The sequence below is a fragment of the Pipra filicauda genome, unplaced genomic scaffold (assembly GCF_003945595.2).
Source record: "Pipra filicauda isolate LSUMZ 115617 unplaced genomic scaffold, ASM394559v2 scaffold8_size5757611_pilon, whole genome shotgun sequence".
NCBI classification, from domain to species: Eukaryota; Metazoa; Chordata; class Aves; order Passeriformes; family Pipridae; genus Pipra; species Pipra filicauda.
The window spans coordinates 1,345,404-1,364,929 of NW_024105087.1; the positions used below are offsets into that span (position 1 = coordinate 1,345,404).

The 19,526-nt window shown below is 39.2% G+C and overlaps 1 protein-coding gene and 1 long non-coding RNA gene across 2 annotated transcripts in view; one reads left to right on the top strand and one right to left on the bottom strand.

Annotated features, from left to right (window-relative positions):
* Positions 1–19,275, top strand: part of CDS1 (CDP-diacylglycerol synthase 1) — a 32,438-nt gene extending 13,163 nt beyond the window's left edge. The window contains exons 4-13 of the mRNA XM_027725103.2: positions 2,899–2,996; positions 4,757–4,896; positions 6,433–6,491; positions 8,751–8,833; positions 10,315–10,402; positions 11,462–11,530; positions 12,429–12,581; positions 13,172–13,291; positions 15,247–15,350; positions 16,506–19,275. Of these exons, the coding sequence (XP_027580904.1) occupies positions 2,899–2,996; positions 4,757–4,896; positions 6,433–6,491; positions 8,751–8,833; positions 10,315–10,402; positions 11,462–11,530; positions 12,429–12,581; positions 13,172–13,291; positions 15,247–15,350; positions 16,506–16,635 (1,044 nt within the window). The 3' untranslated portion in view covers positions 16,636–19,275. The remainder of the gene's footprint in view (positions 1–2,898; positions 2,997–4,756; positions 4,897–6,432; positions 6,492–8,750; positions 8,834–10,314; positions 10,403–11,461; positions 11,531–12,428; positions 12,582–13,171; positions 13,292–15,246; positions 15,351–16,505) is intronic.
* On the bottom strand, positions 15,664–17,421 carry LOC120325257. The gene is made up of 3 exons (XR_005567170.1): positions 17,371–17,421; positions 16,594–16,680; positions 15,664–15,774 (listed from the first exon to the last, which is right to left on the bottom strand). It is a non-coding gene; the product is annotated as an uncharacterized LOC120325257 (long non-coding RNA).
* Positions 19,276–19,526: the final 251 nt, after the last annotated feature.

Genomic DNA, 19,526 nt, shown 5'->3' on the forward strand with positions numbered 1-19,526 from the left:
TTTTCACTTGTTACTTAGAAGAGACTGACCCCCACCTGGCTACAATGGTCAGCAACCTGCTACACCACACAGACACACACATATCTACGGTGCTGGATGGGATGCACCCAAGGGTACTGAGGTGAATGTAAGTGCTCATTGAGCCACTTTGCATCATCAACCTCCTTTCAGGTTGTAGAGAGCTATAAGGTTCCCCTTGAGCCTCCTTTTCTCCAGGCTAAACATCCCCAGCTCCCTCAACTGCTTCTCATCAGACTTGTGCTCCAGATGCTTCACCAGCTCCATTGCCCTTCTCTGGACTCACTTCAGCACCTCAATGTCTTTCTTGTTGTGAGGGGCCCCAGAACTGGACACAGCACTCGATGTGCAGCCTCACCAGTGCCGAGTACAGGGAGATGATCACTTCCCCAGTCCTGCTGGCCACACTGTTGCTGATAAAAGCCAGGATGCTACTGGCCTTCTTGGCCATCTGAGCACACTGCTGGCTCATCTTCTTCAGCTACTGTCAACCAGCAGGACCCCCAGGTCCTTATCTTCTGGGCAGACTTCCAGTCACTCTGCCCACAGGCTGTAGCGCTGCATGGGGTTGATGTGACCAAAGTGCAGGACTTGGCACTTCACCTTCTTGAATCTGTATTTACAACTCTGAACCCAGCCATCCAGCCAGTTGGGACCTCCCTGATTAGCCAGGACTGCTGATAAATGATGCAAAGTGGCTCAATGAGCACTTACATTCACCTCAGTACCCTTGGGTGCCTCCCATCCAGCACTGTAGATATGTGTGTGTCTGTGTGGTGTAGCAGGTTGCTGACCATTTCCCTTTGGATTATGGGTGGTTTATTCTGCTCCCTGTCCCTGTCTTCCAGCTCAGGGCAGTGGGTACCCAGAAAACAGCTGGTCTTACCATTAAAGGCTGAGGCAAAGGAGGCATTAAGCACCTCAGCCTTTTCCTCATTCTTTGTCATTATGTTCCCCCCCATATCCAACAAAGAATGGAGATTCTCCTTAGACCTTCCTTTGCTTCTGATGTATTTATAGAGGCAATTTTTTATTGTCTTTTATGGCAGTAGCCAGATTAAGTGCTCGTTGCGCTTTGGCCCTTCTAATTTTCTTCCTGCATAATCTCACAACATCCTTGTAGTCATTCTGAGTCACCTCCCTCTTCTTCCAAAGGTCATAAAATCTATTGTCTTGAGAGACTGGAATGCTGTTTCACCAACATTATGATCTGCATTAAAGTCTCTACATCTGAATTAGTCTGGTTTATATTTCCTGTTGTCAAATGAATGACATGACAAACTAGTAATCTGTTGTTCCTTTAGTGGAGGATTTTCTTTTTTGTGTGTGAAGAAACAACAAAAAAAAGCCCTTTTAAAGTGTAGGTGATTGGAGAGATTATTTTCACAATCTTTCCTTTAGTGGTCTGTTACATTTGCAAATGATGATTATGAACAAAAAGGACATAATCAGTCTGCAGGGTGACTTGGTGTATTCATGGTATACTCTGAGATTGCAGTCATGGGCAAAGCCATCAAGACAAAGTAATTTGTTTTTTGTCAACCAAAAAGTAATGAAAGTTAGTATAGAATTCTTCCTCGGTTATACCATAAAGCAAAATCTCTGTCTTTTGATACAATGAACTGTTCTTAAAGTTGATATTTGAGACTAGGTAAAAAGGAGAATGGAGGAAAAAAAACCAGTTTTGTTCATGAAATATTTAATTCACTGGAATCAAATAACTTATATTTAAATAAGAGTTATCATGCTAAAACCGGATCTTAATACTGAAAATGCCCAGAGGCTTGTGGGAAGAGTAATCCAGTGAGGTTTGGAGCATGAGCCCTGAGACTGCTCTAAAGAGCTGGGAGGTATGTTTTACATTTGCCTGCTGCTCAGGTAACAGGCACAAGCTTCCATGCCTTTGGACCCCAGTGCCCTTTTCCACTGTAAGGTGCAATCCCTTAATGTTGCTCTTGCATTTAAAGTTTTATAACGGAGGCCAAGCAGAAGAAAGAGCACGAGACAGGGAAGCTTCAAAATTAACTCACTGAGGTGATGTAAGACTGTTTCAATCTGTGTTCACACATTGAGCAAAATGAAATGTATTAATGAATGCAGGTGGTAAGAGAATGCTGCAAAGCCTTGCATGCTGACACGTGCCATCAGTGTGGGAAGGTTCTTACTCCTGCCCCTGCACGGGATTAGCAACGGCCTGTGTTTGGCAATACCATGTAACTGGATAGGGTGATCTGCTTGGTGAATGTGGATTGGACAAAACTGGCAGAGTGCTTTGAAGCCCAAAGACATGACAGGACATACAGCCAGACTAGTGCAGGTGAAGCAGGGAAGTGGTGAGATCAGCAAAACAAAATGAGGGCCGTGGAGGGTGTGACATTCAGACCTGGGTTAGATGAGCTTTGCCTCTAATCATAAATCCTAATTGCCCCTAATGAGATGCTTGCAAGGGAAAGACCTGGCTGCCCAAGGTGTGTTGCACAGCTAGTTTTTTCCATTGGGCCTAGAAAATATTCCTCGCATTAAATGTAAAGATAAAACTTAGCCAAAAGAAACAGGAGAACCTTCTTTACAGGCAGCACCCCTGACCTGCTGCTGTCAAACTATTTTAATGAAAAAAAATCAGGAGCCTTTCTTTGTTTCACAAGTATATTCTTGCAGCTAGCCCAGTGTGGGGTTTTTCTCATCATGCATAGTGGTTTGGAGATTTTTTTTAATTTTAAACAGAGCTTTAGTTTTTCTTGTATTTGCTTTGAAGTTGTTTTCTGAGTGGAATTTCAGTTCAGAATAATGTCTCTCTTTAATGCAGGCTGCATTGCTACTCACTGTCTGTAAGAAACAACTGCAGCGTATTTACATAGTTTTTTATTTCTCTTATCTTAGGTCTTAAGCATCCAAGTGAAGTGTTATCATGAAATCATTACTATTGGTTACAGAGTCTACCACTCCTATGATTTACCATGGTTTAGATCCCTCAGCTGGTGAGTAGCAAGCAAGAATTTCAGTAAGTCAGGATGTGAAACTTAAATCTTCATCTTCTTCATATCCTGTTGTGGTGGAATAATAGCTTTGTGGGCCATGTGTGGACATAAAACTTGACATCTGTCTCTAATACAGAATTCTGTAGTTGTGTTCCACCTGTGAATTGGGACAAGTCAGTTGGCCTTTTATTACTTCCAATTTTTTCCTTGTTATAAATACATATATATGTAAACATATATGTTTGCTTTCATTTATGCTTTAAGTCAGAATTGAGCTTGTAGAAACTAAAAGTGTGCATAGTCAGAAAACTACCTGATGTGTGTTACCTGAACTCCTTTGAATTTTTTTTTCGGCTGTTAACCTTGCACGAGAAATTAATAGAACAGGTGTCTTAAAGGCTCCTCTTCACACACAGAGAGAATTAAAATAATTGCACACAAGTTCTAAATCCTTTCCAGTCATGCACTTAATCATAGAACTGCATAAATATAGTGTTGGGGGAATCTTCTGAAAGCTAGAAGATGAGATTAATTTTTATGGCAAATCCTGAACACCTGTGAAATGTCCAGTTTGTATAGGGCTAGATATAAATGGGGAAATCAACTCTTCTGAGTTCTGGGAGGAAAAATAAAGGCTTTTATTAGTCAGTGTTATGGGAAGGTGTTGGGCACATGTAGTCTTTAAGGTGCTTAAGGACATAATTCCTTAGACATGACCTGTGTTGTGTTGCCTTGGTTTTGTGTTGTGTCAGGTTTTTTAAGGAATTGAAATATCTAGGTTATTCCCTGTCTCTTGTCATTTTGCTTCTTCACTTCTAGAAGCAACTTTACTTTGCAATCATACACAAATGATTCTGCAGTCCTGCCAAAATTTTTAGAGGAGGAAATGTGCACTCTACCACTTATTCTACTTTGGCACTTCACCAATGTCACTTTCTTATGTGGAGCTCAAAATCAACTCTTCTGCACTGCCACACTAGTTAACATCAAAGCTCCTCTCAGTCTAACATCTTGCCACTGATACTAGATACTAAGACACTTCAATGAGACAAGAGAATCTTGTTAATAGTTTGAACATGGACTGCATTTGCTAGTTAGTTGATGGATTTAATGCTGTAAGATTACTGCTCAATCAAGAAAGCTAAAAGGCAGAGTGCATGGTGGAGAGGAGCAGGAGATGCATCAGAAACTCTTTCAGATGACAATCCTCAGGCCAGATGGCAAGAGCATAGTTGTATTCAGATCCTCAAGCCCCATGTTGGATTCACTGTCATGTAACCTCAGAGGATTCATTTTGCGAGTATCTTTTTTCCAGTTTCCAAGGCAGAAATCACAAACTACCCTTTTTAGGATACAGGAAAAGAATATGCAGGACTGCTTGTGTCAATATTGATGGCAGATACTTGTTCTCTACTTTTAGAATATTTGAAATGGACTTGCATATATGTGGAGTATCCAGTGCCATAGTTAAGGATGAAAAGAATTTTCCAACTGCATTCTGAAAAATGTGTTTGTTTTTCTAGTGCCATTGCTTTAGAAGAAATAAATTACAAGAGACACTGACCCTTAAAACTGGATTTATACTTGAATTTTGGTTTTGTCACATGTCTTTTCTACCCTTCTGATTTTTATTTTGTGTGATCTTTTCTGTTGTGGGTTTTTTGTTGGTTTTGTTTGTGGTTTTGGTTTCTTTGGGTTTTTTTTAAGAATTGCACTTAGTGCATATTATTAAAATAATTGTTAACTGTTGCATATTGCAGGTACTTTTTGCTGTGTGTGAACTACTTCTTTTACGGAGAGACTGTAGCTGATTACTTCGCTACATTTGTGCAAAGAAGAGAACAGCTACAATTCCTCATTCGATACCACAGGTTTATATCTTTTGCACTGTATTTAACAGGTAAGTGTAGGAAATCACAAAAATGAAAGAACTTTGTGCTGCATTTGTTTCTATACTTTTTTAATTTAAAAATATGTATAGTTGCTCCCTATCTTTATGCACTTCCAGCTTCTCTTTCCTCATAATGTCCAAGGAAATTACGTGTTTGTGGTTCCATTTTTTCTGTGAAAAGATGAATTTTGTGTTCACCAAGAAGAAGAAAGCAGCCTAAACAAGTAGATGGTCTTGAGAAAGTTGAGCTAATAGTGCTGAAGAGAAGTTGGTAAACAGTGACCTTGATCACTGAAGAACTGGGGCTCAGTACCTGAATATGTGAACACTATTTCAGCAGACTGTGGAGATGACTTGTATGTGTGTAATTGCTGTGCTGTGTCGATGCTTTTCTGTGCAAGTGTTCTGCGAGGTCTACAGTAATAGGATTTACTAATATATTTTAAACTGATTAGTCAAAATGCCTGAGTCTTAGGTTTGTCTGCAAGTCATTCAGATACTTGCCTTATGGATAGATTTCCTCCCTGTCCAAAGAAAGACTCTTTAAAAGCCTCCTCTCTAGGAAGAAGAAACATAAGCTGGCACTCTCGTGGGGTATTGCTTTGTGAACATGTAAATACAGTCCACAGTGTTTTCAGCAATGCAGTTACTATTACTTTAACATAAAAGTAAATCAACTGAAGACTCAGATTGGCTTAAGGGACAGGGGACTGCTATGGTACAAATACTTAAAAACTGTAGTGAGAAACCTGGTCTTTGATGAACTCTCAATCTGTCTACTGTTGTGGTTTTTTTTTTTATAAACTAAAGAAAAATTCTACTCAGTGCTTAGATCACAAACTTGAAACCAGCTTTGCAGACCCTGACCTTTTTCAGCTGGCTTTGGCTTGAGGAAACTAACTTAACTAATGCCTCATGACCCAGTGAGGGGAGACATGAGGCAAGCTAGTCATGAGCAAAAGCAGGAGGCAGAGTGTAATTTGCCCTCTGGCACACTAGGATTGAGGAGTTACTAAGGCTCTATCCCCAGCGTTTAGGGTCTTTTGAGGGCCTCTGACCCCTGCTGGCATAGGAAGTTGCCATAGGAGAGAAGAGGTGCTTTATTAGCCACCCAGAAAGTTTCTTTTGGTCAGCTGAATTCTCCAACACCTGCACTTCACACTTGTGTTGCATATGACCGTGTGCCTGTCTGGGGGAAAGGGGCAAGCTTTTGTTTATTTCTGTTAATTATTCAAAACCATTTTTTTGACCTGGCTTTTGAGTGGTTTTTAAAAGTGATGACCTCCTCCACTAAAAATGGTGTCCACGATGAGACCTTGTATGTACTGATAAGAATGTTCTTTACTGATGGTAACTAAATCTGTGTTAACTAAATCATAACCTTATATGAGAATAATTCTATATGTACACTTAACTGAATATAAGCAAACACTCCTAGCAGCAGAGGAATTAAAAACTGCTTCAAAGGAAGAGAATTACTGGTATATCACAGTTCAGTGTCATTGCATATAAGATGGTACAAACTACACTTGCTTTGTTTTACAGGATTCTGCATGTTTGTTTTGAGTTTAGTGAAGAAACATTATCGTCTGCAGTTTTACATGGTGTGTATTACCCACTTTGCTGTGGTCATTCACGTTATGAATGTCACTAGAAACAGTCATGTCCCTGTGTTCATAAACTAGTTCGGAAGAGAGGTGTGGAAAATGTGCTTAAATTGGCAGTGCCATGAAATCAAGTGTTGTTGGAATGTTTGGTATCTGTTCACTTTGCAGATTATTATTATTATTATTGTATCACGGGATGTGGCCTTTCAGTCAGTACAATCTGTCCTTGGTGAGGCCTTGTGATAGGCTGATACTGAAGAGATTCCTAGAGAAAGGGGTGTGCATCTCCCTCCCAGGTCTGAAGCCAAACAGTTCAGGGCAGTGTGGGAAGTGGTTCTTGTGACTCAAGTGTTACTTTGTAGAGGCCCCACTGAAGTACTATGAAGAGGACTTCATCTTAACCCCTGTGTGGAAGATTTATTCTGTGATACTTCACAGCTGCTCTGGTCTTCTGCTGTGTTGTATTTCGGTAGATTATTGGTCTGTTAGAAGAAGCCAGCATTCTCATCTCTTGTGTTTGCCCATCTAATAAACAACATAGTAGCTAATCAAGAGCATGAACCCTTTTTTAATATGTATCTTATAGGTCAAAACCTAATTTTATAACATTACAGGTTAAAAACAAACAAGCAAACAAAAAATGACCCTAAACAAACTCAAAACACCCCATTGACACCATTCCCACTCCCACTTCTATATTGGAATGACTAGAAGCCACAATGAAACAGTAATGTGGTACAGCTCCTGTCTTTAAAGAACTTGAGCAATCAGGGCATTGCACAACCTTAAAGATTTCCTAAAGCTCTGGGGATGCAGTTAACCCCTCTGTTTCTACACTGCTTTAGGTAGCATTTTACCATTGAGGATCCCTAATTCTAGACTAGGACTTTACTGAGCCCTGTATGAACATGGAAAAAAATCTTTTACTCAAAATAATGTACCCTGTTTGTGGGGGAACTTCCCTGTCAGGGAGATGCAGTTTTTCTAGAAGAGGTAGTCCTTACCTTCTTTTCCATGATTTTTTTTCCCTTTTTCCTTTCTTGGAAAGAAGGTAGAAAAAGTCTGATGTCAGTCATACAACTTGGTGTCTGCCAAGAAAACATTAAAGTGTGACTACCTAAGAATTGCAATAAAACAGAGGGAAGCCATGTATCCATGGTGTGGCAACAAAATGTTTGGACAGACAAGGAAAGTCTATCCCATCCCTGGAAGTGTTCAAGCAGGCTGGATAGGGCCCCAAGCAATGTGGTCTAGTGGAAGATGTCCCTGCCCATGGGGGGGGAGGGTTGGAACTAAGTGATCTTTAAGGTCCCTTCCAACTCCAGTCATTCTGTGATTCTCATAGAGTAGCCACTTAGTTTTATGTGGTGTTCCAATATCACTGTACAAATACTAAAAATTTAGCAGCAGAGCTCCTTTAATTAACCAGCAGGTAATACTTTAAGAAACCTTTAGTAATTTCTTGTATCCTTCCTTTCAGCATTCTCAAGTTGTCTTATCTGGAAGTAGAGTCTGGCTGCCATGGGAAAACACATGTGATAAGAGAATTAAAGAAGTAGGATATTAAGAGTGTTAAATGGCCCAGACTTTGAGTGCTTAAATTTGATATATCATAGAAAAATTACCAGTTCTTGATTTAAGTGTTTGGAAAGTAAAATCTATTGTAGAATCTTTACTGGTGAACTGTTTGGAAACTACTTTGTTGCACGCTGGTGCTACAGATTACATACCAAGTACGTACAGTAATACTGAGGAAAATGACTGTGTAAATGACTGTGCACTTAAAAACTAACACTTCATTTTCACTAATCCTGAGAATTTTCATGTTTCGTAAGAGTATTCTGTTATGAAAGGTATCCACATCCGTGTAACGTGACTCTTTCATGAGTAATTCATTGCCATTTTATTGTTACAGTTCTAACATGTCTGTTATATGTATATACAGAATATCACATTGCTTACACTTCTTTGCTGCTTTCATGCTGAAGGTGTATGTCTTATTAAATCAGGTGTTAAACCGCACGTTAAAAAATTCTGGGTGGAGGTAAGTGATGGGGAAACCTGCTAAAGTTTCACTGCTTGCTTCAGAAAGCCAGCTAACTTGTGATATACTGTATGCACACATCTCTTGCATTATCACCAGAACTGATCTTCCCTGTGAGCTCCTAAATAGCTCCTCTAGCTGACACGCCAGTATTTATCCAGGTGTACGGGTCGGTGTTTTCACTAACTGTTGTGTTGTTGCATTGTTAACAGTTCGCATGGACTCATGTCACTTTGCTGATCACTGTAACTCAATCTCATCTTGTCATCCAAAATCTCTTTGAAGGCATGATCTGGTAAGGGGACAGTAATAAACTGATTTGTAACTCTATTGCATTGAAAGGTTGGTTCTTTTACATAGATCTGGTTAGGGAATAATCGAGGGAACAGTTAAAGCAGTACAAATTAAAGGAGCATTAATGTCTGCTTGGAAGGGGAGTCGAAGGAATTGGGAGCAATGAGGTAAAGGATACAGAAGAGGAAGCAGCAACCTCTTTAGATTGACAGACACAAGTAGGATGATTTCAAACAACCGCTTCATTTACTTGCAAGGAGTAGTGTTGATTGCATGCTTGGTCAAATAGGTTCTGCAGCATTTTGCTGAATGGATGAATATCCAGCAATTCTTTTTCAATTACTTGGGAGCTTCAGGTTGCTCAGAGCTATTGAAGATGGACCATTTAATTTGAAAGCCCCAATCTGGCCACCTTCCCTACAGCCTTCCCTGTTCAAATAAATTCAGAGTACTTAAAATATTTTAAGAGTTTTAATCTTGGTTATTGCTGGGTCATCTTAGTGCCTCATTTCCAGTGATACATTAAGTTCTGGCAATGCAGTTAAACTTGATTACTTAAAACCACTCTTCAAAGAGAGGGTATGTTTCCCTGCACTTCTTCAGGGACAAGTTAAATTTCAAGTTGGGAAACAAGGAACAAGCAGATGAAGGATGTGCTTTGTGTTCTTCTGAGGACATAATGCTGTATGTTCTCCTTTTTGTTTTCCTGATATATGAACATGTGAGGAGATTATTGCAGACAAGGTTGTATAGTTAGAAAGAAAGCCCAAAGCCTTTGACAAAGTTTGTGTATAGAAATTCTTTTCATACTAATCATGTTCATGTGCCAAAAACTGAACATATTTGCCTTGCTAGCCTAGTATTTCTTATTGCTACTCTTACTAGGTAGTATGGCAGATGGTCACAAAATCTGATTTTTAGCTTATTAATACATCCCTGCTTTGAAAAGGGGGAAAAAAAGCTTAATGGGCTTGAATAACAAATTCAGAAGCAGTCTGCATGCAAAGAACACTTAAAAAGCCAACACAGGCTGCTCCAAACTGACAAGAGTGGGGGGAAAGGAAAACTAATTTTTTATATATTTAGCTATCATTTAAACTTTTTAAGGAATTTGCTTGTTTTGATGTTATCAGAAACATTAGCATGTTTATATCTATTGATTTCTTCTTAACTGTGGTACCAGTCTTCAAGCCTGATAGGAAAAAAACAGCCTGTTCTTGTTTTAACTCATGCACCGAAATAATATTTTTAACTTGAACTAACATGGATCTGTAATGATCTTGTTTGGCTGAAGACTAAAACCAGTATAGCTATATATGCTGCTCATGGGGGAACAAGATGAACACATTATGAAACATAACTCCTTCTAAATACTACAGAAAAATCCCCCAGAAGGAAATGCTGCTGTTTGAATTTCTGTTCTGTGTTTAGGTTCAGGCAGCTTTTCTTTCTCTCCATGAAACTTCTAATGTCTTTCTCTAGGTTTCTGGTTCCAATTTCAAGTGTTATCTGCAATGATATTACTGCTTACATTTTTGGGTTCTTCTTTGGCAGAACTCCATTAATTAAGGTAGGTACTTAGGTGCTTCCTCACTAACAAGTTTTTACAATTTATAGCAATTTTGTTTCTTGTATTAAATGTGTTAATACTTCATACTGAGCTGCATGATGCACACCTTTACTAAAAAAGCCCAAATTGACTACCCTCTTCCTGAAAATTTGTAAATGGAAACTGGGATTAATGTGAATGTAATATTGGCATTACAGGTAGTACAGTTCTAGTCTATTGCATCACCATTTATAATCACATTCTTTTTGGATTTCATGTGGAGGTTTCACTGCATGCTTACTGCACAGAAACTAATTTGAAATAAGCCACTAGGGCACATATACCTGTTCCTCATTTGGTCTCATTGATGTAGCACTGTGAAGGGCTCAAGCATTAATCTTCCTATTCTAGTAGAATATGCAAGACCCCACAGAAACCTATGAATTATTATTTTGATGATGTTGCCATGTTAAGTTTTGGGTATTTTAAGTTTTGGGTATTTAGTTGGTTCTGATATAAAACTGCTCCTAAATTGAAAATGTGATAGCATTTGGTGAAGAAAATAGCTTGCTACACTGGTCTCTCTAGTTATTTTCTGTATTAATTAGCCAGGCTGTATGCAGGAAGCTGGTTTGTCCTGAGGAGTGTCCTCAGCAGTAGTTGTGTCAGGCTTCTGGCACTATCTAAATGGGCACTTGCTTGCAGAGGTCTCCACAGAGCCAAGATATGCTCCTGCAGCTTTCCCAGTCTTCTGCTTGAAAGGAGCTCAGCTGCTTAGTCTGGGTCAGGTGCAGCCAGAGGCCGGCAGCAGCTTCCAGAGGCAGCAACACATGAGATGGGAGCTCTCCCTTCCCACAGGCTGCATAGTGGCACCAAACTGTGGCTCTTTCCCTCCTTGCCTGGGACAGGTCCTAGCCATACTCCTTTATTTATCACAGCCAGCAGCTGCTGACATTCAGTTATTCCCCACATACCTTTGAAAAACCACGTAGGAGCATAATTGTCACAAACAAGGTCAAGAAATAGAGTAAAAAAGGGTTCAGTGATGCAACTGATGGACTAATTCTCTTTTGTGCCTAGCTGTCTCCCAAGAAGACCTGGGAAGGGTTCATTGGAGGCTTCTTTTCCACTGTCATATTTGGATTTATTGTAAGTAACCACAGGACATTCATAGAACCATAAAATGGTTGTGGTTGGAAGGGACCTTAATGATCATCCTGTTCCAACCCTCCTGCCATAGGCAGGGGCACCTTCCACTTCCATCCAACCTGCCTTGAACATTTCTGGGGATGGAAATTTCCTTGTATAGATTCAGTCTTTGTATTTTTACTTGAAGTAAGATTACTGATAAATTTGGTCATCTCAAACTGCTGAAAGCCTAAGAGTTAGAGGTTTTTTGTCTAGAGAATTCTGCCAATTCATAACTAGCTGCAAAGGGTAGGCAAGGCTTGCACCTCTCCTAGACAGGTTATATTGACCATTTTCTGCCATTATTGTTACTATATCTGGAACAGTTATATCTGTGAGTTGCATCCCTATTTTGAAATTGAAGTTTATTCATAGTATTATTTATGCTTTGCAAAATAGTACTTTTGTATTACATACTTTATAAAGGCATTTCTCCTGGAAAGCAGCTTACAATGATGATATGCATAGAAGATAATAATTGCATAAGTAACTGTTGCGATAACACCAAAATCAGCAATAACAGCCAAACTGGGTAGAAGAGATAGTTCAAGTTTTAATAGAGAAGTGAACTGCAAAAAAATATGAGTAGCTAACATTTTGGGATTTTATAATGCAGAAACATCCAGTAGATATGAATCTGAGAGATATGAAAAGGAAAACAATTTGGGAAATCATCACTAAGCGCATTGAACATCTGCCTTGTTGAGGCATTCTCCAGTTTAAACAGACTGATTTTACTCCTTCTTCTTAGAAAGGTTTTTATTACTCTGAGCTTGTGGTGACAAAGCCATTCATTAAAATATGATTTTTGAGTGTAACAACAAATACCTAATTCAGGAGACATTGTTTTGCTTTTCAGTTTTCCTATTTTTTGGCTCAACATCAGTACTTTGTCTGCCCTGTGGAATATAACAGTGAAACCAACAGATTTGTGACAGAGTGTGAACCTTCAGAGCTGTTTCAAATGAAGAAGTATTCTGTGCCACCATTGCTTCAGGCTGTGTTGGGATGGGTAAGTTAAAAAAAAAAGACTTTGGCTAAAATTGAAATCATACTTCCCAGCTTAAATGGGTTTCTAAACCATTTTAGAAGGGTATCTGAATGCAGGTAAGACTTGAAGGATAAGAACTGAATTGATACCATGACCCTCTCCATTGCTCATACAGGGGAGGTGGTCACCCAAGAGCAATTGAAATGCACTGCTGGAGTCACCCAAGGGAACCTGCCTGTGTTCTCTTTGTGCTGGAAGTGGATGACACTCAAGAATTTTGCAGACAAACCTTATTTTTGAAGAGCAACCTTTGAATTTTTGTGGAAAGTGGGCTTAGGCTTGTTAAGGCCCGAATTAGTGGCAAGCTTCAATAAGCTCATAGAACTTCATTCTGTTTTCAGCTAGTGTGTAACTGCCATTAGGAACAGACTTTTACTCTTTTCATCACCATAGCATTGTGTGTCTTAGTGCCATTACTTCCATGCTTAGAACTTAGAAGAACTACCAGCAATAGTTCCATGTAATGTACTCACCGACCCTTTAAAATGTGTAAGATTGAAATGCCTACAATCAAACATACTGAAATACATCGTTAATTATTTTTCTTGCAGGAAACAGTGCATATGTACCCATTTCAGATGCACAGCTTTGCACTGTCAATATTTGCCTCATTAATTGGGCCATTTGGAGGATTCTTTGCCAGTGGATTTAAAAGAGCTTTCAAAATCAAGGTGTGTAATGAATCCTGTAAGATGGTTTTGTTTTGGTTTTCTCTTTGAATTAGATAAATTAGTGGAGTAGTGTTTGGGGGTTTTTTAAACAATTCGTTGTAGTACTTAGTGTTTCTACTAAGTTGTAATTATGTTTGAGCTGTTTTTTAGCATCAGAAGCAGGACTTAGTTTTATCAGAGAGATACATATGTGTATGTGTGTTATTCTTCAAACTTTGCATGATCAGCATGTGACTTTAATGCTGGAAATCTAAGAATAATTTGGTTTTAGTTTGGTTGATAATTACTCTTCCAAGTCACATTGCAGAAGTGGTTTAGACAAGCAAGATGTGAGATATTATACTTGACACGAAAGGCAACCTGTAGATGCCTAAGAAGTGCTGACAGTGGTTTACCCTTCAGATTGTGGCTGGCTGTGTTTTAGCAGTGGTATTTGTGTGTTATGCAGATGCTGGTGTGCCAGGTTCACCAAAGCATGAGATGTTTGGCTGCCTTTGCCAATACGGTGCTGCCTTGTAACTAGTGTGTGTATTGGCAAATTCTGTGATGTGCTAACCTCTGTTTATTGCAAGGTGTGCACTGTTGCTTGTGGCAGTGTTGTCCCTGGCTGGTATTAAGTGTCAGTAGGAGTATGGGAAGAGGGCAGCCCCAAATTTTCTCCCGGCCTTCTTTATGTCTTGGTAGGACTGCTGTATCCTGTTGCTGGTCGTCGTTCTTGTTGTTCTGTATGTCTGCCAAACTGGCATGTGCTTTGCACAGAAGTGTATAAACCCCTCTGTTTGTGCTGAACTCCTGTACATGTGCTTGTGTTTACCCCTCTTTCTTATGCCGGTCCAAGCAGCTTGCCCGGCACTTTGTGAGCCACAGCCCCATGCGCTGCTGTACCCGTACATCCAGGGAGCAAAAGACTGTGTGTGTGAAGAAGGGATTTTGGGGGGAAATTAATGCTTCTGAAAAACAGCACGTATTCTCAAAAGTAGTATGTTAAAAAGTAGATTGTTTTAAAACCTCTGGGCCCAAGGTGATGACCAAAGGACTGTTGGGAAGTCAGAGTTATTGTGGAATTGCTACTGAAGGCAGTGTGTAGGTGAGGTTAGACACTCCATGCTTGCCCAGCACTGGAGGGCTGGTGTGGCACAGGCACAGGATGAGTTTAACTTGCTGGCAGTTGCCCCACATGACTAAGGGTTTTCACCCCAAGAGTGCACAAATGAGCGTGGATGACTAAAAGGATGTATGAGGGTATTTTGATTGATAAAGCTGCTCTACAGACAGGATCAGGTAACACAAAAATAGTGTATCGAGCTTTGTTTGCACCAGGAATATTTTTTTTTAGGTAGCAATGATTTTTTCACAGCAGGGTTTTTTGATTCTGTTAAATATATTTATATTGCATGCACACATTATGGTTTTTAACTATGGTTACCAAGAACCCAGTGAGAAAAAGGGCAGGTGACTGGGCAGGACTGGAGAGTCCTCAAGTTACTGCTTCTCTTGCAGCAAATATACGTTACCTGGTAACAAGTGCTTCAGCAATACCTACCAGTAGAGGATAAAGCAATAAAGATATTAAAGAGGAGAATTAGATTCTGGAGAGGCAAGAAACGACAGCCATTAGCTTAAGAGGCTCACCACAAAATGAAGTATGTATAGGCACACAAATGTTCTCAGTACTGCCACACCTGCACCTGACCTACCGCTGTCCTCTTGTGCGATACTGTGGACAAGTTGCTTCATCTCTTCTTTTTCTTCTCACCCCTGACTCACCTTTGCAGTTAAAAACTCCTTTAGCAAAGGAGCCTCTTGCTAACTTTTGGCTCAGTGCAGTGAAAACATAGCTTACTTGCAGCCCTAATGTGCTGCTTCCAAGTGACACATCGTTAGCGTGTTTTGTCAGAACCACTGACCATCTTTTTTTTTTCTTTTTTTCCTCTCCCATCCTTCACACCCAAAAGGATTTTGCAGACACAATCCCTGGGCATGGTGGGATAATGGATCGCTTTGATTGTCAGTACTTGATGGCCACTTTTGTTCATGTCTATATCACCAGTTTCATAAGGTATGGGCTTTTTACAATGTTAACTCCTTAAGCATGTATAGCATATTTCTATAATGAATTTATAGGAGTTATTTTAGCATAGCAGAGATTGCAGGTTTCTAAATATGATTTATGCGATATTTCAAATACAGAACTGTTAAGAAAACATACGTCACTGCCTAGGATTTGTGTCAGGTTCGAGCTATGCCCTAATGTTTCCGTGACTGCTCTGAAAGGTAACCCGTGTATCCAAAATACCAGAAAGTTTTGTGTAGCAGCCTACTAGCAGTTTTATTAGAATTTACTGACTACGGGAAGGTATAGGATCGCGGTTTCAGGCAGGAGAGTTGTGCAGCATCTGCTTTTCCTGTGCCGTTCCTTAATAGCCTGTAGGTTGCAAGACTGCAGTTCTTCCTGTAAGTTTCAGTATTTCTCTGCTGCTTGGCTTGGGATGTTTAAGATGAAAATGCAATGGTTAAAGAAAGGAGACAACTTCTTAAAAATCCTGCTTATCTTTCCTGAACCGCACCAGTTTTCAAGAAGAAATCATGGGAATCACAATTCTCTTACTGTAGTCATTTTAGTTTCTAGGGCAGAGGTGGGTCAAGGAGCCAAACCGACACAAGCCCTTAGTTTTCTAAGTGCATATGATAACATGTAAATGCATATCAGCAACATATTCTTTGCTTTATATTTGGTTCATCTTGGTAGACTGTAACTAGGTGGCTAGCTAAAAATGAGGCTGATATTTAGAAAAGCTTGGTTTAATTCACAGTTTTCTTTACTAACTTGGCCAACTTCCCATTTAGTTCAGTAGTACACAGCTTATCTGGCTGGCAGCAGATACTAAACGAAAAAAGATCTGTTGATGAAAAACTCTGATACAGTGATTAAGGATGAATCAGTGAGTCTTGTCATAAGTCTTCTCAGTATCCCCATTAGACAGCAAATAGAAATGCTTTTAGTTTCTGTTCACATTGAGCTAAGAGTATGCTCTCCCAGTAATGCTAGCCCATGCATCCTGAAGATGTAGATTGGGAGAAATCCATAACTCGGTGTCCTCTAAAAAGGGAAGGCATTGTTTGTGCAGCAAGAGAAAAATGGAAAGCTATCTAAAAAGATTCTTCAGGGTTGCGGTCACAAAAAAAAAAAAAATTTCTTTTTTTTCATTGACAGGGGTCCAAATCCCAGCAAATTACTGAAACAGCTGTTGATACTTCAGCCTGAACAACAATTAAGTGTATATAAAACCCTGAAATCTCACCTCGTTGAAAAAGGGATTCTTCAGCCATCTCTGAGAGGGTAGTTTGTTAAAACAGAGGACTAGAAGAAAACTTCATTTACGAGAAGCCTGTGGAAAAGCATTGCAAAGGTGCACATAAATAATAGCTATAGGAAGAGTAGTTTGTGGTCTGGAAAAGGTGAATGTTTCCTGAAATGAATGTGAATACTATGACTTCTTACTAGGACACTAAAGATCTCTTACTCCTGAAATAATTCAAATGCTTACAAAGTAACAGTACACATGCTGCGTATTTTAGTTCTTGGGGTGGATGGGAGCAGTCTTCCTCCAGCACCCAGCCTAACAGTCTTTGTAGTTAAGGAAAAAAAATAATGAAATTCACTGTAAGTTTTTTATGAGTTATTTAAAACTATATATCTTAGGAACACCCTTTTGGTCTCCAGTGGTTCCTGAAGTGTGAACACATGAGGCAGGCAGTAACTTCTATGTAGGCTGGTGCTGAAATTCCTATTGGCCAGAAAACACTTGTTAGCCTGGTCAAAGTAGTACTTAGAGCCTGCTGTATTGAACTACTTGTTTTTTCTAAACCATTATGAAGGTTAAGCCTACCTCTGTTTTTAATTTAGCAGCTTTCTTATGAAACCATTTCATGCTTTCAAGAGAAAAGTACATTCATTGAAATATAGCTGGGCAGTTTGGGCTGTGGAACTACTAATTTTTTTTGTTTAGTGTTACACATTATAAACAATTGTGTACATCCAGGAGTAGAGATTACCTGAGAAAATAGAATTCTCCTACCAGTAAACGGATCAGGGAGAATCTGGAGTTTAAGTCCTTGGTTTCCACGGCCTGGTCAGTGTCTGAAGACAGTAATTCAAGCCTTATTCCTTGTGCCTCTTAACTGCTGTGTAGAATCGGGGTATTTCCTTCTTTTTAAAAGCACTTTGAGGTCCTGAGTAAAAAGTGAAGTTTAAGTCCTATGTATAAATGTGTTTCTCAGTGAAGGCAGAAACTGTTAGCTCCTGAATGTGCACAGTGCAGGACAGGATGCATGGTTCTTCTGCTGTTATCATTTATTAAGAAGATCCTCAAGCAAGCTTGGGTAACCACAGAGGGGTTTGAATGGAGAATTTTTATAGAAAGCAGCTATTCGGTTGACTTAGGGGGTATATGAGGAGCATTAATGCTCTATAATTCTCAATCCTAGTTGTTTATAACTTTTTTCATCATGTGACATGTCTTGATGCAAATAAAAATATGAACCTTTTTTGAAATGACAAAAATTACTCCTGTACAAAGAAAAAGCACAAATGCCAATTTTGTTTTCATATTCTGTAACTTGATACAATTTCATTTTTCCAACTCACTGTAAATAATTTCCTCCTGCGGTGAACGTACCAAGGCCACATCTGTGTGTGTGTGTGTGTGTGTGTGTGTATATAAATTATTAAAAGATGTATGTATATATATTAAAGATTAAAATTTTAAAAGGTTGGTGCTACTTGAGGATGCAACCGTGGAAAAAATCACTTGGGTGGGTCATAAGCCATATCTATAAAATTCAAACTGCTTTTTGTTGAACACCATGTAGCTGAGACCACCGTGCACTCTGTTTTGCACTTGGGCCATGGTACCATGTGTATGGAAAAGCACCCATGTACATTGAACAAAATCCAGGCCTAAAGCAATTCCTGTTGATGTCAGGTATTTGACAGAATTGAATTATGTCTGACCTGGAGATTGCAGTACTGTATTGAAAGAACACTCCAAGAGGTGAAAAATGCCACCTGCTGCTTGTCCATCAGTGGCTGTGTGACTTGGCTTGTTAATTGGAGGGAACTGAAATTCAGCTCTTACTCAGGATAGGGAATAACCTGAAGTTAAAAGGTAGCACAGCTACCTTTGGAAATGTGCTTTAAAAAGAAGGGAAGGGAAAATGAGGTGGTGACCAAAGTAGAATACCTGCAAAACTAGCTTTTAGATGAGGCTTTGGTTATGTATGGGACGTTGGTAGACATTATGATAAAACGCAGCCATACTGGAGCTAGCATATCTTTATCCTGGGTATTAAAAAAAAATCTAAATATTTAAAAATTATATAGAGAATATATATATATAGAGAGAAGGGTAATTGTTACTTCAGAAACTTGAAATTTTTAGTGTACTTTTATAGCATGTATAATAAGAAAGTTAAAATATATTTTAGTATTTAATACAAAAACATTTGAAATTAATTGCTATCGATGTGCACAATAGAAAATTCAACACTGCAGTTCTGCTTTTCAGTGTTAAAATGAAGAAGGGATGAATTGTAAACTCAGTCATCAATTTTCTAGACAGAGTAATAGCTTCCTGCTGGCTTAGGCTTGGTGTAAATAAAGCTGAGCAGGACCTGTCACTATGAAGTGACAACTACACTTGGTTACTACACAGAGCATTTACCCCACTTGCCACTTCTGTTAGTTCAAGCATTGCAACATCAGAAACAGGAAAGTCTAACTTTTTACACCAATGCTTCTTTTCACTTACACTTTTGTCCCAAGTTGTTATAATTACCTACTGAGCAAAAAAGAAAACTGTATATTATGTAAATATTGTAAATGGTATAAGCATATAACGTCTGTTTTAGTTTGACTGTTTCAATCTTTCATTGAAGCAGGCATTGTCAAAAGTAAATAAATAAATAAAATTGTGACAGAAATCCTCCAGTCTTGTATTTCCTATAGCATGCACAGTGGGTGGAGATTTCCTGACAAGAATTTATATTCCTTTACGTTATTCTTTAAATTTGTGTTCTTAATAGAAAAGCCTGCTATTAATTTCCTACCTTTTGCCCCTCAAGGCTTCAGGCCATCCTTGTTTGTTGCTGAACTTGTACAATGTGTTTCATGTCTAAAGATATGCAAGCTTTTCCATCTTTTCCAAAAGGTGCTCATTTCAACAATACTGACACA